At 50.5% G+C, this 24,476-nt stretch overlaps 1 protein-coding gene and 1 non-coding gene across 4 annotated transcripts; both read right to left on the bottom strand.

Annotated features, from left to right (window-relative positions):
- Nucleotides 1–909: 909 nt before the first annotated feature.
- Septin3 (septin 3) lies at nucleotides 910–24,257 on the bottom strand. 3 transcript variants are annotated; one of them, XM_047550001.1, is made up of 11 exons: nucleotides 22,907–24,257; nucleotides 15,182–15,373; nucleotides 11,656–11,784; nucleotides 11,130–11,211; nucleotides 10,661–10,798; nucleotides 9,185–9,302; nucleotides 8,185–8,280; nucleotides 6,259–6,358; nucleotides 4,848–4,899; nucleotides 4,493–4,586; nucleotides 910–2,214 (listed from the first exon to the last, which is right to left on the bottom strand). In XM_047550001.1, exons 1-11 carry the CDS (start codon nucleotides 24,255–24,257, stop codon nucleotides 2,149–2,151), a joined length of 2,418 nt encoding a protein of 805 aa, XP_047405957.1. In that variant the 3' UTR covers nucleotides 910–2,148. The 3 variants fall into 3 exon arrangements, with proteins under 3 accessions (XP_047405957.1, XP_047405959.1, XP_047405960.1); XM_047550003.1 differs by lacking the exon at nucleotides 22,907–24,257 and adding an exon at nucleotides 19,867–20,091; XM_047550004.1 differs by lacking the exon at nucleotides 22,907–24,257 and adding an exon at nucleotides 19,867–20,091 and having other exon boundaries at nucleotides 6,259–6,355.
- On the bottom strand, nucleotides 16,210–16,282 carry Trnat-cgu (transfer RNA threonine (anticodon CGU)). Its single transcript has one exon. It is a non-coding gene; the product is annotated as a tRNA-Thr (tRNA).
- Nucleotides 24,258–24,476: the final 219 nt, after the last annotated feature.

Genomic DNA, 24,476 nt, shown 5'->3' with positions numbered 1-24,476 from the left:
AAATTAAGTACAACTTAGTAGAACAAATAAAATACAATAGGGATGGTGCAGAGCGATAGAATGAGCATTGAGATAGTCTCTACCCTGCTATGGTAACTAACCACAACCTTGGGCATTAGTCCAAGATTATGTTCTTTGGATTTGTTTCCATAGCTGTATGGTGACATTGAACTAGAGGAGCTTTTAGGTTTCTTTTAGCTGTAATATTTGACGTCCACTAAACTTGTCACTCAAATCTCAGTGTGTTCCCACCTCATCATTTTACTTGTCTGACTTGTCTTCCTCAGTTTCTGACCCTTCCAAACCACTTGCCACCATTCATCTACACCTTGCACCACCCTACAGAAAGTTGAGGTCCCAGACATGATTGCATACAGTTGTTTTTATAAACTCAAAGAAACAGGACGCAGGCGAGAGTTGTGTTTGCTTACTACAAGTGTGGGCACCTCAAGAAGAGGAAGGATTAAGTACAAGAAAGATATAAGCTAGTGCTTAAGTTTAAATTCTTAACTCAAAATATTCACTCCTCAATGGGGAGGCTCCTAGGCAACATGGGTCCACTCCCTTAATAGACCTCATCCCTTGATGCCTTTGGGGAACAGAAGTGGAGAAACTAGGAAGTTAACTGAATGAAAATAAGTGTTTTCACTGAGGAAGGCAAAGCACAGCATCCTTCAGGTCAAGTGTGAGAGCTTTATCATTTTGGATACAAAACCCCAGGAAATAATGACTGAGGTCTGACCTCATGTCACCTGCAGATGAACTGACTCCACAAAATATTTCCATCTCTAATATTTGTGAGTGCTACTTACCAGGATTATCCCTGCTCACTCTCCGCACATGAGTGAGTTGACCTAGTAGCTGATTTGGTCAAGGAGCACAAATAAGACACAGGCCAGGCGATTATTGTTCAAACATCAATGTTTAGTTATACAACACATAAAGTCTAGCAACATTTACACGACCACTTTGAGTGTCTTTTGGCTCGTTTTTCAAATGGGAAATTTAACCAGAATGTCACCAAAAGATTGACTGGGACCAGTAACATTTAAGAAATGGGTCGTTCTTGCATCCCCTAGGCTTGGGCCTCTTGTTCCATCAGGACTTGGTTGGAGATGAATGGCCCACAAGTCACCAGCCTTTGAGCAGTTTGTGTCCAGGTGGAGATTGTAGGGCAGAGGGGAGGGGAGGGTCAGGGAAGATTCTATAAAGACACTGTGTGGGGCAGTGGCAGCCGACATTCGCAAACATTCATGCATCTGATGGGGTCTTTGCCCTCCATTGGGTATTTTCCATAGTGACCACCTGCAGCCAGGCTATTTCTCACATTGATGGGGTGGGGATGGGGCCAGGGTGGGAGTAGGGGCAAGTGGGAAAAGATCCCTCTTATTGCTAAGTGTACAGAAGGGTGCTTTTTTTTCTTTTTTCTTCCTAGAGTGTTCAGCTTATAGGTTTCTGAGATTTTGTGTATGTTTAGTTATTTTTGTTTTTTAGTTTGGGGATAAGGAAGTCAGCTCCAGCAAATTCTCTTCAGGAAGACCACTCTTCCTACATGGCTGCATTATGGGGTGGAGAGGGTATGCACCCACACTCTGGGCCAGCCACCAGTGGTGATTTTTAAAAAGTGATGCTAGCCCTTGTTCCCCCACACTTGCAGTGACCCACCCTTCTAGGTACCTTTAAGCAATGAAGGAGACACCCTTGTCCCACATGGGCTCACACAGCTGGTCTCAATGAATCTGACAAGCAGAAAAGTGGCTTTCTTGGCCCCTTAAGGAAGCCAAGAGGAGCTCATGCAGATGAATGGAGAGGGAGCCATGCTGTTTCCCTGGAGATGGTTACAAACAGCTGGTATGGGTTGCAAGGGCAGAAGCAGCTCTTGTGAGTTTTTTCTCCCTAGAGATGGGCTGGGACCAGCTGACATAGACGATGCAGCAGGGCAGCGCTGGCAAGAGCGCCATTCCACTGAGAGGAGTGCCTGGCTAAATGGAGGAAGCAACTGTCCTAAAGGGGCAGCTGGCCCCTCCCACCTGCTGAGGACCGACAGGGGCTGTGGTGGTGGGCTAGACAAGCACAGCACTGAAAAGGATTGCCCTGCAGCAATAACAGCTGAAGGAATGGAGGGAGAAGCAGCGCTTGAAATGGCCTTCATTCAGCAGTGGGGCAGGGGGTGGCTGGCACAGGTGGAAGGACAGTGCCCAGGAGGCCTTCTCCCTGCAGGAGGGTTGAGAACGGTTGAGGGTACGGAGACCAGCAGCTGGCAGCAGACACATAAAATAGCTTCTCCAGGGAGGCTGAGACCATGGTTTAGGGGTGCCAAGCACCTCTCTCCTATGCAGCCTCACCAATGCCCACCTCCCTCACCCCACAATCTTCCCCTACTGGTCCCAGGTATCCAGTCCCATATCTCCATACAGGACTACTTGCTGTTGGAGCCAGGGAGGCCTCTTTGGTTGACGTGTAGTAAGCTCTGGGTATAGCACTGCTGCTGCTCTGTCCTGACAGGTGCCCACCCTGGCATGACTTTGTGGGCAAAGGAAGACAAGGGCTGGATTAATAAATCAGCCTCCAGGAAAGACTGAGGCTCTAGGGATGGGGTGCTAGTGACCTGGTCACCCCTCCCCTTTTCCTGGTCCACCAAATCTTGGATCTTAAGTCTATTTTATTTGCCTAGCACCTGAGTGATAAGGACTGGGATTATAAATGCTGGCATTCAGAGAGGACTAGTGGAACTTAGGTTGGACCAGGCAGTGGGATAGGAGGTTGAATAAGGTTGTAAACAGTATCGCTTGGTGTTTTCCCTTTCCTAAGGCTAAATGGCTCCCCCAGCCCTGAATTTCAGCAATCGTACAGATTAAAGGAAAAAGAATAACTTATTTGTATAGTAAACAGGGGAAGTATATGTGTTAATAAATATAGGGCTATGGGAAAGGCAAGAAAAGGCTAAATGTATGATTATGGTGTCACTGGGAATGTCTACAGGAGTCGGGATGGGTGAGTAAGGCGAGAAAGACAAACACAATTGCAATTCACTTCAGAACAAAAGTAAAGAACAGAGAAGAGGGAGTCAAGTATGCATGAGACAAAGGGAGGCACAGAGAAGCCAGCTCAATAGGGACAGAAGTCTGATGGAGAAAAGGGAGGTGTGGTCTAAAATTTATCTCCGAAGCCAAACCACTGAGAAATATTGTCTATTTTTTCTGATACTTCAATGGAATTAGTTCTTCTAGGATTTAAACCCCTCACCAAAAAAAAAAAAAAAAAAAAAAAAGAAAGAAAGAAAGAAAAAAAAGAAAAGTGGCTTCATTTTACCAGCACAGGTACTCCCTTTAACAGCACTGGCAACTGCATAACTACCCACATTTCTTCCTTTTCCTTGGGCTGCCCCACACGTTCAGGGCCAATTTCAAGTCTCAACTGAGGAAACACTGTCCCATTTCTCTCTATGGCTCTGATTTTTCCTGTAATCTCAGATGGTACTTCCAAGTGCTTTTACTTGTGATCTTACTTTAGGGTGGCCTAAAGTTATTTTTCAGTAGTAGACTGGGCATAAATTCTAAATATAGAAATGAAGCTAAAGTGGATTAGTCTAAAAGGAAGTGAAAGATGTCAGGGACAGGCAGGGGAGGGAGGGAGAAGTGAATATATGAAGAAGGGCAGGAAAGGGGGAAAGAAGAGAAAGCAGAGGCAGAAACCCGCCTGGGAGCAAAAGCCAGGTGAGCCACGAAAGCGGCAGTCTTTGATAGTGATGTGGTAGCTTTTGAACAGTGACCTTGACACAGACCAGAGTGGGTAGCTCCACTTCCAGGGACCAGTTCTTTCTGCGGGAACCCAGCTCAGAGATACTTCTGTGCTCCCCCATGACCTTCCTTTCCCTTTTCCTAGGAGGCCCTCACCTTACTCAGGGCCACCCCAACTCTCAGAGAAGATGCCCGGAACTCCCTCCCTGCACCACCCAGTCTAGCTCAGCCACCTATCCCTGGAGAATCTCTACAGCCCCAGCTTATGGACAAGGTCGGAAGTAAGAAAGAGTTTACTGTCCTGTGGCTCACCTGCTCCCATAATTTTTTTTCTAAGCCTCCCCCAGACCTCTTAAGTGAGGTGCACGGCTTTGTTCTGGGACATGAGGAAAGAAGACATTCATGGAGGAACCACACTTACAAGGGACTTTCCAGAGAAGGCAATAAAAATACCTCATCCCTGGGCGCACACACACACACACACACACACACACACACACGCATACACGCAAACACACACTCTCTCATTTTCTCTGTCTCATATACACACACACATGCACACGCACACACATACACAATGTAGACAAGATGTTCCACAAATACCAGACAGGCCTGTGGGACAGAGCTGAAGGAAGAGGTGATTGGAGGTGGCATTTGGGATGTGTGTGTATGGAGAAGTGGGTATGTGTGACGACACAGAAAAGGGGTCATCATGGGTTACTGTCGTGGCTTTCCTCTGTGTCCACGCTCACCGGAGGGAGGCCTCCATTGTCATTGAGTCGCTTGGCCCTATAAGTCTCATAGTGGATGTTGTGTGTCACTTCCTTGAGGTCCTGGAGGTGGGTCCTAAAGGACACAGGGTGAGAAGAGAGGGGGATGAAATTAGGGGCCGGAAAAAGAGGAGACGACCCACCTCTGAGTTTAACACTTCAACAAGCTGGATCCGGTGATTGGGACCCATTCTGAAGCCCCTTCTGCCTCAAGGCAGGAGCAGAAACTGGAACAGAAAGCTCTACCGGACACCTGGAGTCCCAGGAAGTAAATCTGAACAGATGGCCCCGGACCAAATAATTAAACCTGATGTCTGGGTCAAACCTGTCATCTTACCTGATGACAAAGTCTCGAAGCAGGGCAAACTCACAGTGGTTGAGGTTTTCCACTATGAACAAAACAAAAGAAAACAGGTGGTCATTTCGTTAATCAACATCCAGGAGGTAAGCCTCTGTTTGGGTCATGGAGGCATTCAAAGAGAGCATGGGACAGGTTATTTTGTATTTTGCTTACTTCAGTGCACTGAATTTTTTTGCGAATGTGTGGTGATGGAGTTCAAACCCAGGGCCTCATGCAGGCCAGGCAAGCACTGTACCCCTGAGCCACATTCACTGGACCTTACGCACTGAACAAATATTTATAAGCAGCTACAACAGACATGATACTGCTCTGGACTCTATAGAATAACAGAGACTGTTATTTTTCTCATTTCACAGAAGAGAAAACTAACACACAGGGCATCTAAGAAAATTGTCAAGGCCTAAAATACAAGGATAGGAATCCTTGGAACTTATAATATGACTGAAAAAAGTAATGCACATAGAACAATCGAGTCATCTCTAAAAGTTCATATAGTCAGGTTTGGTGGCAAGCATTTATAATCCCAGCTACTCCTGAGGCTGAGGCAGGAAGACCATGAGTTTGAGGCCAGCCTGAGAAAATGAGTAAGACCCTGTCTTAAAATAAAAAGGACTGCGTAATATAGTCTGTCAGTGGTAGGGCACTTGCCTAGCATGCACAAGGCCCTGGGTTCAATCGCCAACACCGCCCCCCAAATTTTTTTAACATAAAATATTTTAAAAATAAAAATTCCAACAATAGGTTACTGGAAAACAAGAGATAATTCAAGACAAAGGGGTGAACTTTGATTTGGGATCACATTATTTGAAGCCAAGAATCACTATTAAGTTCTGTGACGGCATGTGCAGCAATCCCCAGAACCACACACAAAAAAAGTTATGTGGGCAAGGCACTTAACACCAGACTGCAGTGCCTCAGAAGCTTACACCTGAAGACAGGAACCCCTGCCCTGCTCCCCCCATAGGGTTATCACATCAAATGAGATCACTGAAGTCGTTCTTTGCAAACTTTCAGAATCATCAGGACCTGCCCAAAGTCACATTCATTCACAATAAAATGGAAGTAGCAATTTCTAAGCCACCCTTCAGTACTCTGCCAGATCACATCCTTCTTCACATGAAAACTGGTTTTACGGTCCTTGCTAAACTCTGTGTTCTGAATGACACACCAAGTTGGTGCCACCGGGTCAGGTGCTAAGTGGCTCTCTCTGCTTCCTACCTGTTAGCAGCATCTTCTCAATTAGACTGTATGCTCCTTGTGGACAGAATCTGCCTGGCATGGATTGTATATCACACATCTTAGGACACAGCCCTGACCCATGGACAGTTGAACAAATGACTGGGTAATTAATCAGCAGCCAGTTCTTCCAGAAAATGCATTTAATTACCTTCAATGATCCCCCAGGGAGTTTTTCTGCCGAGGACCCTCTTGCCATTCACTTGATACTCCTTGTCACTTCCCACCACAGCAAAGGGCATGCTCTCCTGCTGGACAGGGGCAGAAACACAAACCAGACACAAGTGCACAGTCATCTCCCTATGACCAGAATGTCCAAGGCAGAACAGCAAATGGCCTTGGTTGCCTACCCTTGAGCCACACATTTCTGATGCTTGTTTGGTGATACTATGGATGGCAAGAGCAAGGCTCTGTCCCTTGAAAAGAGGACTGGACTGGGAGGTAGAAGTCTTGGGTTAAACCCTGAATAAACCACTATGTGGCTAGCTAACCTCCACAAGTCACCTTCCCTTCCATGGAGTGCACTTTGTACATTTCGTACTGCTTTAAAACACAGTTTGCTTGATTTGGAACAACCTTGCAATCTAGCAGCACCCACTCAAGGGCCAGCCAGATTCAGACGGTGCCTTATGCCATCTCCCGCGACAGCTACTGGCAGATGCCCACATCTGCTGAGCTCTCAGAGTGCCGGGCCCCTATGCTCTACCAGTTGAGTTGTATGTCTGCCAAGTGCCAGCTGTTTGCCTGAGTTGTACTTGTTATTGTCATTGGATGAATTAACTAGTCAAGCATTGCTTAATGACAGGGTAAATTCTGAGAAACGTGTCACTGTGTGATTGTGTTGTACGAACGTCATAGCGTGTACTTTCCATGCCAAGAGTCTACATCACTAGGTGATATCAGTGTATAGGATCACTGTCATTTGCACCATATGGTCATGCCACACATGACTGCAGGTATAGGCTGAGGTCACAGGTCATGTAGAGAGTTGTTTCTATAAGAATTAAGTCAAACATTCCAGAAAGACTTCACAAAGGTAAGCTACTTGGACATTAAGAGCAGTGGTAGAGGTCCTGGGTTCAGTCCCCAGCAGCATAAAAAAAAGAAAAAGAGTGAACTTATTCTCAAAGAAAAGGACTTGGTTCTGTATGAAAAGTGATGAATATGATGCATGTTTTGTCATTTTAACTTAATTTCATAAAATATTTATTTTTAAACATTCAAGATTTATATACCTCATTTTTATTAAAAAGTGATACCCTCATTCAGTTGTTTTTTTTTTTTTTTTCCCCCAATTAACTACCGGTTCCAACTCTACCAGGTAAGGGGCTTCTGCTAGAGTACTGGCACTTGATGGAGACTCAAAACCAAAGCAGTGGGGCATGTCTCAGGTTATAGATGAGTCACTGAAAAACCCAGACTAGCTCCCAGGATTCTGATGGAGAATCACGAAATGTAGAAATTTGGAATTGAGAGGGACCCTAGAAATCACACAGGCAGTTTCCAAGCCAGGTTCCTGAAATGTGTCAGGTGCCCAAGTGCCACCTTCAGGTGCACAGTAGGTATCCTAGAGGCTGCTGGGAAGGCAAGGCTGCCAAAGCAGCTCTGCTCTTAGGTTTCATATGTTGGAGTTCTGAGATGCAATTTTTTAAGAATTCTAAAGGGTGAAGCAGCTTATAAGCCACTCACCTAGTCTAGCCTCTGCGGAAATGGAGGAGGAAATGGAGGCAGCGTCTGACTAGAACCCAGGTTGCCCTGGGACCTGCCCAGTGTCCCCCATGCCTGATGCCCTGCCTCACCACACTTGGATTTCGCCAGGTCTGTGGGGGAAAGAGGGTGTTTTGCGTGGTTTGGGGTTGGAAGGGAACACTGGCTTCCTGGGTACAGGGACTGGGTTAGTAGTCCTAGCCAGGGCCATTGTCCTCCTTGCCCCTTGTCACTTCTGGTTGGGGTCAGACAAGGTGGCACAGGGACATGAAGAAAGGAAAAACAGGTGGAAAGACAGAGGAGGCACATGACACATGTCCCAGGGGCTCTAGGGGATGAACAGAGGGATGAACAGAGCCCGGGCACCCACCCTGATTTTGTCATTCTCCGTCTTGTCCTCCAGATCCTCATCAAATTCCTTCTGGGGGTAGAATTCAATGCCATTTACTTCAAGCTCCTTTCGAACCTGAGGGGGAGGAGAAACGAGGTGGTCGAGTGTTGTAACGGAAGAGAAGGGCGTGTGAGTGAGAGGTGTGTGAGGTGTGTGTGTGTGTGTGTCCACACGCGCATACATGGTGTGTGAGGTGGAGTCAGAGATGAACCCAGGCTTTGATGACACAGTCATCTCTGCACCTGGAGGCCCTGGGCAGCAGGAAGCACCTCAGGAAGTGTAATTACCACAGCCCAGCCTGAGAGGAGGAAGAGTCTCGGGCACACCAGTGTGCTCCTCTCAGGGTCTACAATTTGAACAAGTAGCATGCCTGAGTCCAGATGCCACCAGGCAGTGCTCATGACCTGCGTGCTATGTCCCTGCCCATAAGGAAGAAAGAGAGGTGAGGCTCTGTCCCAAGCTCCTGTTTGCCTTCTTTCAAGACCTGCTTACGTCCCCTCCTCTAGGAGGTCACCCGGGACCTCTGCAGCGTTCACTTTGATTGTAATTCTCTTAAAGGCAGCAATTGTCTTTACACTGGCTTGGACACCCTCCCCTCAGCCCTCCAGGGCACCCAGCTAGTGGTAGGCCGAGCTTACAGATGATGTCACTGAGGACTGGCAGACAGTTGACTGACTGATTAGTCTAGTCCTTCAAGTAACCTGACTTTTGAGGAGTGAGATTTTGGTGTTCCCAGACACGTGTATGCAGTGGTCTCCACAGCCAGCTGTGGAGTGTGGAAGAAGGCAGCCTGGAGCCACACTGGCTTCTTGCCTTGGGTCCCCAGGGACCGCCAGCCCCAGCCTCCTGAATGATTAATTGGGAACTGGGGAGGACTGGTGGTGGAGGGAGGAAGGTGATGAGAGCTAGGAGATGGCTTGGACCTGGAGGAGAGGAAGGAAGCGTTGGAGGCAGGAGAAGGAGAACAGGGCCTTCTTACCCTCTGCTTGAATTCAGACTTCTCCTCCAGGGTCATGGTGTCAGCCTTGGCAATGACAGGGATGATGTTCACCACCTTGCTGAGATGTTTCATGAACTCAAGATCAAGGGGTCGCAAGCTGTGGTCCAGAGAAAGCAGTAATGTCAGAACCACTTGCCATCCGCCCTGGCCACTGCCGCCTCTCGGGGCCCCTCCTTGGGAGAGAACTGGGCTAGGAATCTGGCTGAGGCCATGAGACTGCTGCCTCTCCTTTCTGACACATCCCTGAGCACCTGCAGACTGGCCCCAATGCTTCCGCCTGCACGCAGTCCTGCCCCCACCTTTCTTCCTTGTAGCTACGCAAATTCTGCCTCTCCTCAGGTCTGCCTCAAGTCACTCCTTCCTGACACCTTTTCTGACCTTGGGATTTCTTTCTCCTGGAAACATCTGTAGATGGTTGTCCCCATCCATGTGTTCTTGTGTCGTGGTTACTTGTGTGTCTTATTCTGCCTAAGGAACTGCACTTACGTATGGGCCTCCTCCCAGGTCCCAGAATTAGTCCTGTAGGGCCCAGCTGGGGGCTTTGTCCCTCCCCTAATCTGAAGGCCTGGTCCTCCCCAACCCAAGGCTTTGGGCACCCCAACCTGGTTTTAGTTTACAGTCTGGGGTACTCATGAAGTCAGGTTCTCACATGGTTCTCTCTGACCATGGGTCAAGGTCTGGGGAGGGATAAAACTAACCTTTGCTGAGGTCCTGCCTGGCCCAAGGTCCTTGTTTCGTATCTCTCCTCCCCCATCACTGAACACCCATTGGGTATGTTTTCTGCAAACATTGGGGCCTATCTTGCTAATGCTGTCCTCAAGAACTGAACTCTGTCCCAGCACTCATAACAAGCTATGAGACACACACACACTTCAGCCCACAGGAAGGCTGCTTGAGATACCAATAGGATCTCTCTGTCTATTCCCACACCTCCTATCAATGGGGCCCACCTGCAACTCACAATCTGAGTTCCCAGCACATTCTGCTTGGTCAGCTTTCATCTCTGGACTCCTACCTCCCAGCTGGCCACCTTTCAGATGCCTATGGCTGGGTCCCACATCCTACCAAAATATCAGCCCCAATCTAGTAGACCTGCCTCTCCCTATTTCACCCCTTGTTTCCAAGCTTTATTCAAAGCAAGAATTTCTTGAACTAATGAGATGCTCTCCGCTCACATACACCAACTTCTCTGGTACAGTCAAGCTGTGCTGGGATACCAGTGGGCAGTATGGAGGCCAGTGATGGTCAGTTTTACCTTACTGGTAAGAAAGTGAGATTTTCTTGTGGAAAGTCTGGGAAATTCCAAGGTCATGACTACATTCCAGTCCATTCAGCCCTCCAGACGGCCCTTAGCTAGTATCAATACCAAGCCCAGGTATCAATTACCCAATTCAGGACAGGAACAGCTGATGGAAACCAGTCAGGTTTAGCAGCAGAGGCGGGGTTGGTACATACGAGTGTCCTGTGGGGGAGATGAAGTAGAGGCAGCAGTGGACGCGAGTGTCAGGGATGCGTTTCTTCCTGGCGATGTTCACCTCCTCCTTCAGGAACTTCTCGTACTGTTCATTGATGTACTTTTCAATGGGCTCCCAGCTGAGAAGTGAGAACAAATAGATGGACTGTAGCAGAAGGTCAGGATCCAGGAGCTCATCTTAGACACAGTCAGGTCACAACCCTGGTGGGTCTACCTGCCCCGGTGGGTCTGGGATATCTGCCTATCCTCCCTCAGGTCCCTCTCCCATGAATGGATTTCCATGGATGGTGACAAGGGTAGAACTCCCCAGGGAACCTAGCCTCTGCCTGGGCTCTAGGGACCTGTAGAACATGGAGGATGCAGATGGTTCTTAGAATGAATGAATCTGCACCATGTTCATATCTTCCCAGCAGAGTATTTAGGACAGAAAACTCAGAGGCAGATATATACCAGTTTTCATTGTTGATTTGGTCTCCAAAGCCTGGGGTGTCGATGACAGTCAGCTTCATTTTGACACCACCTTCCTCTATTACTGAGGGATGAACAGAGAAGGCATCAGAGAAGTCAGTCCTGTAGCTGACCCCAGATGCCCTGCAGCCAATGAGCCAGGGGGCCCAGGCCTCTTTTCTTCAGGACCAGTTATTAGAAAAGTCAAGCTTAGGGTCTCCCCAGCTCCACACCTTCATGCATGCTGTTTCTCCATCTGGAACACCCTCCCTAATTCTTCCTACTTCTATGTCTAAGTTCCACCTGTGCTTCATCATCCAGCTTAAGGTCCACTTCCTTCCATCCAAGGCCCTCTCTCCCTTTCCTAGACTAGCAGTCTGAGGCCTTGGCTTTGTGGAGCTTAGTGCTTAATTCTGCTCCATTGTGTGGTTGTCTTTCAGGTCTTATTCTCCAATATGCCTCATTGCTCCCCTTTCTGGTATCATCTGCCTTTGAACAAAGCCCAGAGGGGTCCCCATCTGATCCTCACCATGCCCAATAGCTTTGATCTCCACCGTCTTGGGGATCTTCTCCTCCCGATTCCAGCTGGAAGCCTTGCGGCTCACCTGGGATTTGAACAGCGTGTTGACCAGCGTTGACTTGCCCAGTCCACTCTGGCCTGCAGCAAGGCAGGAGGAGGAAGACAAGGTAGGGAGAGGCCACGTCCACCTCCTGAGCTCTCAGCTCTCCCAGCTTCCAGAATTCCAAGGCTGTGATCCAGACCACTCACCAAAGGATGGAGGGGCTGAGTGGGGTCAGCAGGCAGGTGGGAATGCAATCCTGCTCATGAGAGGGCCTTGGGATTCACCAGTTGGATTGTATGTTCTCTTTCCTGGGGTCCCAGAACCACTGGGGGAGGGGACAACCTCTGCATCTCTCTAATATAGTGGGTTTTTGTTTGGGTTTGCTCTTTTGCTTAACTCAAGTTTTCTGTCTTTAATAATAATAAAAGTAAAACTAAAGCAGAATTACTTTGCATTTCTGATGCTGCCTCATAGTGCTAAGCACTTTCACATCTGTTAGCAAAATCTGTCTTTTTATCAGCCCTGTGAGTTGCACAGCAGAGCTATCTTTATCCCCAGTTGAGACGGCCCTAGAGCAATTAATCCTCTTCTGACACAAAATGTGTACAGGGCAACTTAACTAGTAAATGCAAGACCAGGGACTTGAACCCCAAGAACCTCATGGCTCCATATCTACTCTTTATTCTAGTGTAGTGGTTTTTAAATTGTGCTTTCAGCGCTAAGGCCCTGGGTTCAATCCTCAATACAACAACAACAAAAATGTCCTGTTGGAGATACATGCCAGAGAGGCACAGTGAGAGGGGACGCAGGCAGCCAGGGTCTCAGCACCCACTTCCAACTCCATCACTTTGGCTCTCTGCACCTGAATTACCTGTGCAATCCTGCAGCAGAGGGTACTGCAAGAAGTTCTGCCACCAAAATGCTTTTGGGAACCAAGGGTCTGAGCAGTGCTTCCCAACTTTAACATGGACAAGAAACATACAAGAGAGCCTAGTAACTGAAGAGCAGCATCGCATTCCCCACATGCCTCACCGCAGATCTGTGACTTCGAACCTGCAGCTTAGCTAGGCTTCCAGGAGCTCTTATGGACACTAAAGCCCAGGAAGTGCTCGTGTGGAGTATTCTTGTGGTCTATCAGTAAAAAACCAGGCTGGGAGGCAAGAGCTGGGTTTAGACCCAAATGTGCTTTTTTCCCCAAGTGCCTTTGGACTAGTCAGGTTTTCCCCCACACACTGGGGCGGGGGGGGGGGGGTCCTTTATTTCTTTACTGATAAGATGAGGAGGAAGGAAACTAGATGAGACCAGTAATGGCAAGTAAGGGGCATTTTCTCATTCCAGCTGGTTAGCAGGCAAAAGCCACTTAGACCATTATATTAAAATGGCTACAGCTGGGCTCAGTGCTGGACATGACCATGTCCAGGGACGTGGGAGGGAAGAATGTCCCACATGTCTTGTACAGGGAGGACATCTCAAACTGAAAATTGGAAATCCAAAATGTTCCAAGATTTAAAACTTTTTGAGTACTGACATGATGCTCAAAAAGCTTTGGATTTTGAGAGCATTTCAGATTTTAGATTTTCAGATTAGGGATATTCAACCAAGTAAGGTGATCAAAATTAATCTAAGCATTTTTTAAAAGTTCTGAATTAGAACATGACTGGTTCTGAATATTTCCGCAAGAGATACACAACCTGCATTTGCCATTCTTGGTCTGGGATATTTTCTAGGATCATTTGTTCATTAAATATGAGGGTCTTTTCTTTCTTTCCTTTTCTTCATAGTACTACACAGATGGATTTTTTAGTTTTTTTTTTTCTCTTCTTTGTTATTTGGGGTTTGTTTGCTTGTTTGTTTTTGTTGTTTGTTTCCTACACTGGGGATTGAACCCAGGGGTGTTCTACAACAAGCTATATCTCCAACCTATTTTATTGTATCAAGACAGGGTCTCACTAAGTTGCCCAGACTGGCCTCAGACATGCAGTCCTCCTGTCTCAGCCTCCAAGTTGCTGGGATTCCAGGCATGGACCACCACAGCACCTGGCATTCACTAAGTATTCTTAAGCGTTGTCCTAGAATTGGAGGTCCAGCAGCGGAGGACAGGTGGCTTTCACAGTCCTACTTAGACCTGGGCTCATCCTAATCTTCAAGGAGCCCTTTGGTGCAAGGGAGACCAAAACATAAGCCCACAGTTACATATGATAAACACTATGAGACAGACACTATGAGAGAGACAGCATCCAATCCAGTCTTTCTGGGAAGGAGGAAGACAGACTTCTAGGAAGAAGCAACCATCAAGCTGTAACCTGAAAGACGACTCTGAATGAGCCATGAGAAGCAGGAAGGGAGTTCTAGACAGAGTGAATCGCACATGCAAAGGCCCAGAGGTAGACATGAGCGAGGCAAGCCAAGGAGAATAGGTCCGCAAGAGCGAGGAGTAAGAATGCTGGGTGGGAAGTGGCAAGAGATGAGCTGGAGCGGCAGGACCGGCCAGCACAGGAGTCCTGAGGTTAAAAGAAGGATATTAAAGGGATGTAAGTAGGATGGGTAACTTGATGATAGACTCGAGGGGAAAAGAGTGAGAGAACCAGGAGGACGGGTGCCACTCCACGTGTGGCTGTGGCCTGGCTTCCTGGGTCACAAACCATTTGCTACTAATTCTTGAGATGAGAGTTTTGTGCTAGAAAGTGAATCAACCATGTCACTGGGCACACTGTTTAGCTCAGCTATGTTTGTTTTAGTAAGACGTTTCGGATGATTTACACGCCGGGCCAAGTTCTTAAGGAATCCAAGTGGTCACAGCAATCCAGGTGGGAGACCAAGCTCTGCTAAGGTGCTAGTGGGGGATGGACAGAAGTGGGCAGACTTGGGATATATATATATAATATATATTTTTATGTGGTGCTGAGGATCAAACCTGGTGCCTCACACAGCTAGACAAGTGCTCTACCACCGAGTCACAACCCCAGGCCAGACTTGGGAATACTGACCATGGAAAAGGGCCAGGACTCGATGATTGATTATATTGGGGATAAGGAAGGAGGAGGAAAGAAAGATGATGCCCAGCTCCTTATTTCAGCACTGAGTGATCCAGTGATGCTACTCAGTGACCAAATCACTGGAAATTCCCTCTCAATTGTAAAGCTCTATGAGACATTAGAAATAGACCACTTTTCACCCAGTCCTCCCATCAACTTGTACAGGTAGGGAAAGACACTAATGATTCTCCCATGCCACCAACCTGAAAGCAGTTCGGAGTGGTAGAGAGGCTGCCTGTCTGAACCCACCTGAAGGCGGACCAGGCTGGCCACCCACCCCAATCTGCCAACCCTAAGGGGAGAGGGTGGCCAGGCCTTTGTGGTCAGCATGGCAATATCCTCCCTCCTAGATAGAGCTCATCCTAGAGAAGCCAGGGCTGAGGCCATTCTGGGGAAAGAAATGGGATCCTTAGTGCTACCTGCTGCCAGGCCCTCAAGTGACCCCGTGGCCTCATACCAACGACCATGATGTTGAAGTCAAAACCAGTCTTCATGGTCTTCTTGCGCATCTGCTCGATGATGGTGTCGATGCCAATGTAGCCCAGCAGGTTGGAGTTGATGCTGACGGGCTTCATGGGCACTGCCGGCTTAGGCCTGGGCTCAGGCACCAGCTCTGACATGGCTGTGTCCGTCCTGGTCTCTGGGAGCCCTGCAAAGCCAAGGTGGGAGGGGCAGGTAGGGTGGGTGGGAGGAGAGCAGAGGTCACATGGAAGCCACAGTATTTTTCTCTTCCTATGGAATAGTATGGAGTTGGGACTGGAAGGGACCTTAATATTATCTAGTCTGAATCCCTCATTGCATAAGCCCAGAGCAGGAAGGACTTGCCTAAGAACACAGGTCAGGTCAAATGGAAAATCTGCACCAGTACTGGGTTCTCCAGTTGCTGAGCACTTTCAGACACACTCCACGGCACCAAAGCACCATATCTATGTATCTAAACCTAGGGTTTCTCCATCTTGGCGCTACTGACATTTGGGTAACTCTTTATTGTGGGGGGCTGCCCTGTGCTTTGTAGGATGCCTAGTGGTATCCCTGGTCTGTACTCAATGCCAGTAGCCCACCAGTTGTGACAATCAAAACTGTCTCTAAACAGTACCAAATGTCCCCTGGAGGGCATTGCCCCAATAGAGAATCAATGATCTAAGAAATGTCTGGGGTTTTTCAGACCCAAGTCTTGCCTTGACAAATAAAGGGCAAAGACTCTAGAGTCCTGGATCTCACATCTGTTGACTGTCGCTGACCTCAACTGTTTCATGCTTCAGAAGCAAACAGGGCCCCTTTCTCTGCGGAGAGCATCTCTTTCACCTTCAGCCTCAATGTCCCCTCTGTTCCATAAGCTGCAAAGCAGAGGTGTCTATAGAAGCCCCAGACACCCTCCTAGCCATAGTTTAGAGTCTGTGGGTTCAGTGGGCAGGGGATGAGACTCTGATGGAGTCAGTCATTTGCCTAAGAGGGCACAGGGTGTTCTTTTTTTGGTGGTGGTGGTGGTGGTGCTGGGGATTGAACCCAGGGCCTTGTGCATACGAGGCAAGCACTCTACCAACTGAGCTATATCCCCAGTCCGGGTGGGTGTTCTTGAATTGGTGGGCAGCGGGGGAAATGTGAGGCTGAGGAACAGCCATTCCCAGTGGGCAGAGGCAAAAGTCCCCTGAGTCTGGCAGAAATCTGTGAGTACCCCAGCAGGCCACTGTCCACCAGGGTAGGTTCTAGGAAAGAGCAACTCTGCTTCCCCATCCATAAAATGGGTGTGTGGGTGAAGCAGAAGGAGACTGGCTCGGCTACTTGTCAGCTTTGTGGACCTGAGCAGATCACCTCCCCTGAGTCCGCTTCCTCCTCTGTAGAACAGCAAGATCATGGCGAAGGCTGCGATGAGCATTGCATGAGTATGATGCTCAGCAGCACTGAGTAGGTGCCTTGCAGTCCCGGACCCTCCTGCCCCTTCCCCTTTCAAGGTCACCAGCTTGCCTGGAGCAGAGATGGAGCAGTGCCTGTGAAATCACTAGTGAAAGAAGGTGCCCCAGATGCTAGTTTCACAAGCAGAGTTCCTGGACTCCCTGCTCTCCAGCGGATGGCTTCCCAGATCTGCCCTTCTAGAATTCTGTAGTTCATCACCACCCTGCAGTCTCAGCCTGGCAGGAAGGCCTGCTGGAGCAGCAGATGGGCAGGAGGGAGAGGGGACAGGAGCGCCTCCCTCCCCACCCCCAAGCCCAGTCAGGAGTCTGCTCTTGGACCCACCCCCCCAGCACCTGGTCCTTTCACGGGTACTGGCAAGACCCTCTCTCCCCACGGGAAACTGTCACTCCCAGTCACAGCTAGATCTGACAAAGCCTTAGGACCTCCCCAGGGCCTGGCAGCGCTCCCTCTTGCTTCTCAGGAAGGTACGCCAGCCAGGCTGCTCCAGACGGGCAAGATTGGCTCAGCCCTACAGCATCTGACTCCAAGCAGCCTGGCCCTGCTCCTCCACTTATGCACGCGGCTCATACCCCGCTTGCAGCACACCTGCACCGGGGGTGCCAGGGCTCCATTTCTCCTACCCAGCTGCTCACACAGCCTGGCCCTTTCCATTTCCCTCATGCCTCAACAGCTGAGCCCATTTAGACTCTACGACCTGTATTGTGAGACAGATTCACCTGGTGGCAAGGTGGGGCAGGGACCACAGGTTTACTCCCATTTTACAGACCTGATGAGTGAGCCTTATATTTATTGATGGGAAGGGTGAGCATTGCTATAAAGCCTGTGTCCTCACCATAGCCTGCTCAGCCCTGGTTTGTCAACAAGCATCCTAAGACAGCATTCCAAAAGACCCTGATGAGAGAGGGGGCCAACCCGATTCCCAAATGCCTTTTGGGAGTAGAGCAGGCCTGCTGCAGGTCCAGGCTGTGGGAAGATCTCACAATTTGGTCTTCCAGTGAGGACATATTGGCACCCACTGTGTGCACTGTCCAGAGCACCTGCTGGCAAGTCAGCCGCCTCCTGACCACGTGCCAAGAACATGCCAGTCCCAGACTTTCAACAGCCACAAGTACTAAAAAACGTGCTGCTGGTCACTGTGTCACAAGCTTTGATGGGAAACCCTGCATCCTTTCCAACTCCTGGCTAACTCCTATGTTCTGCTCTCCTGTCTGATGTGGGTGTCCCTCTGTGCTGCCTCATTCATTCGTCTGTTCAGTCACAACACTCATTCATTCATTCACTCATTTATTCCATCATTCCAACCCAACCAGGCCATTTCATATGCTGTCAAATGCAGGCCTACTTCAGTCAAGCCCTACACAAAATGCCAAGGACACTCAATGACCAGTCAAGGTCATTGCCCCTGAGGGCCCACTGTCTGGTGAGGGTGCCTAACAAGGCCATCAAGACCTCTGGGGCACCAAACAAATGTTGCTCCAGAGTTGGATTCTGTAGTTCCATCCTCTGCCCCTATAGCTCCCCTGGTCGCACCAGGCCAGCTTCAGATGGGCAGCTGACCCAGCCTTGAATTCTGGCAAAGTGACTTCCATGAACCTCAGTTTTCCCCTCAGAAAAGCAGGACGGTACATGCCTTTCCAGGTTACTGTGAAGGTTATTCAAAATCATGGACAAAAAATAAGTAAAATAAAAGCAAAAACAAAATCCAGAACATAATAAGTTCCCTGGCGCCAAATATATGCTAGCTTCCACCCTTCTTTAGGGCAGGGGCCATGTCTTATTGATCTCTGGGCCAATGTACCTAGCGTTCCACAAACAAGCACCAAAGAATGAATGAAAACCCCAGGGCAAAGCGGTGTCACTCCAAAACCATCAGCTTTCTCCTCCCTCAGGGGCTGTTCCCTGTGCAGAGCAGCTGACACCTGACCACAGTCAAGGAGGGCAGACCAGTTAAGAGAGATCTCCTCAGCAGGCACAGTGGCATACACCTGTCATCCCAGAGACTTGGGAGGCTGAGGCAGGAGGATCAAGAGTTTAAACCCAGTCCCAGCAATTAGTGAGGCCCTAAGCAACTCAGTGAGACCCTGTCTCTAATAAAATATAAAAAAGACCTGGGGATGTGACTCTGTGGTTAAATGCCCCTGGGTTCAATCTCTGATGAGAGAGAGAGAGAGAGAGAGAGAGAGAGAGAGAGAGAGAGAGAGATATCTCCTCCCTCCCCTGCAACAGAGATTGGAGGAAGACCCTCCAGGGTGGGGAAAAGCTCAGGATGGGGGTCATAGGAGGATGCAGCTCAAGTATGCCATCCTGGCTAGATGGGTCTTGGGGCCCCTCCTAAGCTCCCAGTTCTCCAGGGCCCCTGGAGAGGAGGGGTTCTGTCTGCAGCACCCCCTGCCAGGATCCATTTGCCCCATCAGTGCTCCAGGGAGAGGGACTATCCACCTGACTCAGCTCTGCCCCACAGGAGCAGCGCCTCCATCCCCATGGCAAACACGCACGCATGCTGGTGCTTTCATGTACAGGCAAATGAATGGCTTTGTCTTTGTCTGGCCCAGGGACCCCACCCCTCTGTTGGGAAGGTAATAGTAGGAGAAGGGGACCTTTCCAGAATGGAGCCTGCCTCCCTGGCTTAGAGATGCCCCCCTTTCCCTCCCAAGCTGGGGGTCTTCCCCAGTCCCCAGCAGTCTTCAAGACCCCACCTCCACCTGCAGGGCAAGTCCAGTCCATGGGCTCCAGCCATGGGCTCTGGGAATCACAACAGATGCCTTAATCCTTCTCCATTCTCAGAAGCAAAGGGCCCTGGGACACCCCCTGCCGCCTCCCAGTACTCAGGAGGCCAACGAGTTTCCCTGGAGACCACCAGCTGGTGACTGTCTCAGCTGTGCCTATCTGTACTGGGGGAAGGGGACTGAAGTGTCAGCGCACGGGTCTCTTATAGGCTGGAGGTGGCCCTGGTACCTGTGCATGGTGTACATGTGTGTGCGTGTCTTGGTGTGTTCCAGCGTAGGGCTTTCTGTGAGAATACGGGTCCCTGCATGCGTGCCGTGGGTCTCCGCGTTCTTTGTGCTTTTTTTCCGAGACTGCCTCGAGGTGTGTGCGTCTGTCCATGCATATGTCACCGCGCGTGGGCTCCTCCGCGCAGCAACCCTCCCCCTGGTAGCACCTCCGGCCGCGCTCGGGGGGCCGCAGCCTCCTCCCGGCGGGCGCCGGTGGCCCAGCTGGCCGCCCTACCTTTGGACATGAATCCTCCTTTGTCTCCGTTCCTCCGGGAGATGCTCAGGGCGCGGGGCTGCAAGGCTGAGCGGGGCGCAGGCTCCCCCTGGGCCGAGCGGCCCCTGAAGCCGGGCCTCGCCCCTCTGCGCTCTTGGCCCACCCGCCCGGCCCGCCGCCCCGCCGCGCCACCCCTGCGCCCCGCGCCCGCCCGGGACCTCGCCTCGGCTCGCTCGGCGCCGCGCTGCCCTGCCCGCGCGCACCGATGCCGCCGCCGCCGCCGCCGCTGCCACCCGCACCACGTGACCCGCGCGCCCGCCGGCCCCGCCGAGGGCCCCTCCCCTTCCCGCGGCGCCCGAGCCCGCACGCGCGAGCGGACACCGGGGCCGGGCTGCGGGCGGCGGGGCGGCGCGCGGGACGCCGGCCTCCGGACTCGGCCGCGGAAGAGGCTTGCACCTCAGTCCGGGGTCCTCCCTGCCCCATAGAGCTCCGGGTCCCATACCCTCTAGGCTGGGACGGGGCCGGGGGGCGAAGGGGACCCGTGGCAGCTGCGGGCAACCGTGCGCGCGCGCGAGTCACGCGGTGGTTGGGATATTGCGCTGGCTCACCGCGGTTCTGCCCAGGCGCGGGCGCCCGTAGAGCCCTGAGTCAGGGGCCCAGATTCCAGGCCCAGCTCCGGGATGATCAGCCCTATAACTTGGGCTAGTCAGAAACTTCCCTGAGCCTCAATTTACCCACCAATCGGTCAAAATTAGTGACAACATATTACCAGACCCTAGGGATACGAGGCTGAAGATAACTGTCCTTGCCCTCAAAGATTCTGGATCTAACAAGGGAAAAAGAAAGCTGGAATGAGTTTGCACAGGGTGTACCCAGGTGGGCACCCAGGGGAGTCGGGGTTTGTGGAAGACTTCTTGGAGGAGGTGAAGCCAATATGGAAAAGGAAATGGATGTGGTAGAGAAAAATGGAAGGGCGTTTTGTGCAGAGAGGGCAGTAGGGGTGACAAGGCAGAGATGAGACTGCAGGACCCCGAACTCTGGTCTAGGCTGAAGCAGAGAAGATTGCAGATAGGGATATCTACTTAAGGCGGTGGAGCAGTCTGTAGCCTTGGAAGCCTGCAAGGAACCGAAGGGAAGGTGATGGTGAGATACTGGGGAACGTTGAACGTGCTGCCACCCAACGTGAATCCCTGTGGCAGCTGTGTGGCAAGGAGGGGGACAAGGGAGAGGCCTCACAGGAGCAGAGGAATGGAGAAGAGGGGATAGACAGGAGAATGGTCAGGTACTGTTATGGTTTGGATATGAGGTATGCCCCCAAAGCTCCTGCATTAATGCAGGAAAGTTAGGAGGTGAAATGATTAGATTATGAGAGCTGAAACCTAATCAGTCCATCCTAGTTTGAATGGACTGCCTGGGTGTTAACTGTAGTCAGGTGGGGCATGGCTGGAGGTGGAGGGTCACCGAAGGATGGCCTGGAAAAATTCATCTTCCCTGTTCCCTCCCTCCCTCCCCCTGGTCACCCTGAGCAGAGCACCTTCCCTCTGCTAGGCCCTTCCACCGTGATGTTCTGCTTCACCTGGGCCCAGAGCAATGGAACTTGGCTGACCTTGGACTCAACCTCTGAAACCAGGAGCCCCCAAAAAACTTTTCTCCTCTAAGTTGTTCTTTCCAGGTATTTTGGTCACAGCCATGCAAAGCTGACTAATAAGTACTGTGAAGGTAAATCTACAAGATTGGAAATAGGCTGGATGGGACAAAGGAGAAAGAAAGATGAGGAAAAGGAGGATACCCAGGTTTCTCATCAGGAGACAGAGGTGTATGGTGCTTGCAGCTGAGAGAGAGGGGGATCATGGAGGGCAGGAGAAAAGTGCTGCCTCTGGACATGCCCAGGAGATGTCCTGGTAGATGGAGTTGAGCAGGCCTCTGATTGACCACATCTGCATTTCAGGACAGCTGGACTGCAGATGAAGGGACAACTGAGGTTGCGCAGAGAAGAATAAAGACCAGAACTTGGGGGAGGTCCCCAGACACAGTATGCAGGGTCAGACGAGAAGGGGGCTGACAAGCCAAGGACCCAAATCAGGAACTGGACTGAATGTTTTCAAGCTTTTTCCTGATCCAGAATCTCTTGAACCTTTGAAATGTAGGGAATGAGGCTGCCCAAAGTAGAATCCTAAGGGTCTGGGTTCCAATCAGCTTGCTGATGGACCGGGGGATGCAACTCAGCAATTAGCCTAGCATGAAGGAAGCCCCACGTTCGAATCCCAGCACAAACACAAACAAAAACAAAAACAAGAAAAACCCTACCAACTAGCTTACTGCCACAACCAATCAACTTTGGTGGGACTTTAAGCATGCCAACAACCTCTCAGATTTTCATGGAACTTCCAACCCTTGTGTTGACTTCCACACAAATCTCCAACGGGGCTGGGGACATAACTAGCATGCTTGAAAACCTGGGTAGCATATCCAGCCCCAACTTATCTTTTGAGACTAAAGAGCTGTGAGATGAGGTGCCAAGAAACAAACTTCCAGGTAAGGCAATTTTTTAAACAACATATCTTCCCTAAAGGCTGAGTGTGAATAGATTTGGAAGGTCTCAAGCAAGGTCATTATCTCACATGCAGGGAAGCGTTGCAGTGACAACTACTGTAGGCAGATCGCCAGTTACTGAAGTGCTAGTCTGTAATTCCATGCAGTGGTTTGCTTTTAAAAAAAACTAGACTTAGCTATTGATGGCCTGAGTATTCTGGCTCTTTAGGGAACAAAGAAATAACCATGGGAGAGGCTCACTGAAGGACTCAGCCTCATGGCTCCTCCACAAGTTACCCTGCAAACCTTCCTTCTGATGGCTTGCCTCAGCCTGACCTCTGGCAGGTGGGGACCCAACTCAAGGTACACCTCCTGTCTTCAGCCCCTTGATCCCTGTTTCTTTTTCCCCTGATCAATCCTGACTCTCAAGTCCTCCTTCCCTTTCCTAACCTATCTAAGCATGATCCATCTCCAGTCTCATACACCTCTCCCCACCTCCAGCAGCCCCTAACAGGATACCTGTACTTACCTCTGAATTCTCTGGCCAGATCCAGAGTGACCGGCTTTATGGCTTGGTCTGTGGCAGTATCCATTGTGGTATGGTCCTGGGCTGCTTCCATGCTTCTGCTTGGCATTAGTGGGTAGGTAGCAATGTCCAGCTTGGCCTCACCAGTGGCTGGTTCTGGGGCGAGCGGCACAACTGAACCTGTGGCTGTGCCCAGATTGCTTGTGTCCAAAGTAGAAAAATCCATAGTTGTGCCCAGCTTGGCTCTATTTGCTCTAACCAAAGCCATGACTGTGTCTGGCCAGGGTGTGCCCAACTTGACTGGATCTGGTCTTGCCAAAACCATGGCTGGGTCCCCTGTGGTCTTACCTGGCTTGGCTTTGTCTGCGGTAACCATGACTTTGCCCAGCTTGTCTGGATCTGTAGTTATCAAATCCTTGTCTTTGCCTGGCTTCTTTGTATCTGTGGTAGATAAGCCTGTGACTGTGTCCAACTTGGTATCCCGAGCAGGAAACTCTGTGCCTGTGTCCAGTCTGGAGGTGTTTGTTGTGACCAAAGTGGTAGCCAAGCTAGGTCTGTCAGTGGCCATTGTGGCTAAACGTCTAGCTATGTCTGGCCTTGTTGTGCCCACAGCAGCCAAATTCATAGCAGGGGTGGCCCTTTGGAGTGTCCTGGGTCTGGGAATACCCCTGGACCGGGACTTGCCTTTTCCTGTAGAGGCTCGGATGTGCCCTTGACCCACCAGCCCTGGCCCCACAAAGCTTGATGAACTCTGGGTTAGCCGGGATTGGAAAGGTAAGGCCAGGTACGAACTCACCAAGGGCTTCTCCGCAGTGGGCATCCTGCTGGGTTTGGTCAGACCTGGGTTCCCTGGACCCTCAGAATGGACTCTGCCCTCTGGCACTATAGTCACGGGTGGTGAGCTTTGAGCAGACAGCCTTCCTCCTCTGTGGGTGGCAGCCTCCCTGCCCAGGGTAGGCAACTCTTCCCAGTGAGAAAATGGGGGGTCCAGGGGTCTTGCCTGGCTCTTGCGATGGATCGTTAAGGAGATAGAGCTCAGCTTTCTGGGCACAAGGCTCTTGGCAGGGAGGGGGCTCAGAATAGCTCCCGGGGCAATGCCAGTATCCTTTGGGGGCACACTTAAAGTCCTGGCTCTAAGGCCCAGTCTGCTGGAGGTTTGTGGGATATGGCTTTGGGGAAAAGTATCCAAATGGACAGTCTTTCTGACAACAGGAATGAGGGGGGATACCCCTCCAGGAAGCCTTGAGGGGTGGGGATGGTGCCCCAGCATGTGGCTGCGGGAAAAGGAGCTTCCAGGGCCTGAGGCTCCATGTGGCTGCATCTCTGGAGGAGCAGGTGCAAAGTTGTGGTCCATCAGCTTCCCCTGGGGCAATCACGGAGAGAAGGGCCCAGTGGGGCTGAGGTGCTCAGACCTGGAGGTCTCAGCCCTCCTGCTCCTGAGCAGCAGCTGGCACTGCCCTTCTGAAGAGACCTCATTTTGGTGACTGTCCAGTCCTTAGTGGAGTACACACATGTCTCTCTACCATCACACACCTCACACAACACTAGCCAGGCACCACATAGAACAGCCAAT

Source organism: Sciurus carolinensis, chromosome 4 (assembly GCF_902686445.1).
Source record: "Sciurus carolinensis chromosome 4, mSciCar1.2, whole genome shotgun sequence".
NCBI lineage: Eukaryota > Metazoa > Chordata > Mammalia > Rodentia > Sciuridae > Sciurus > Sciurus carolinensis.
This window is presented reverse-complemented; position numbering and strand designations above follow the sequence as displayed.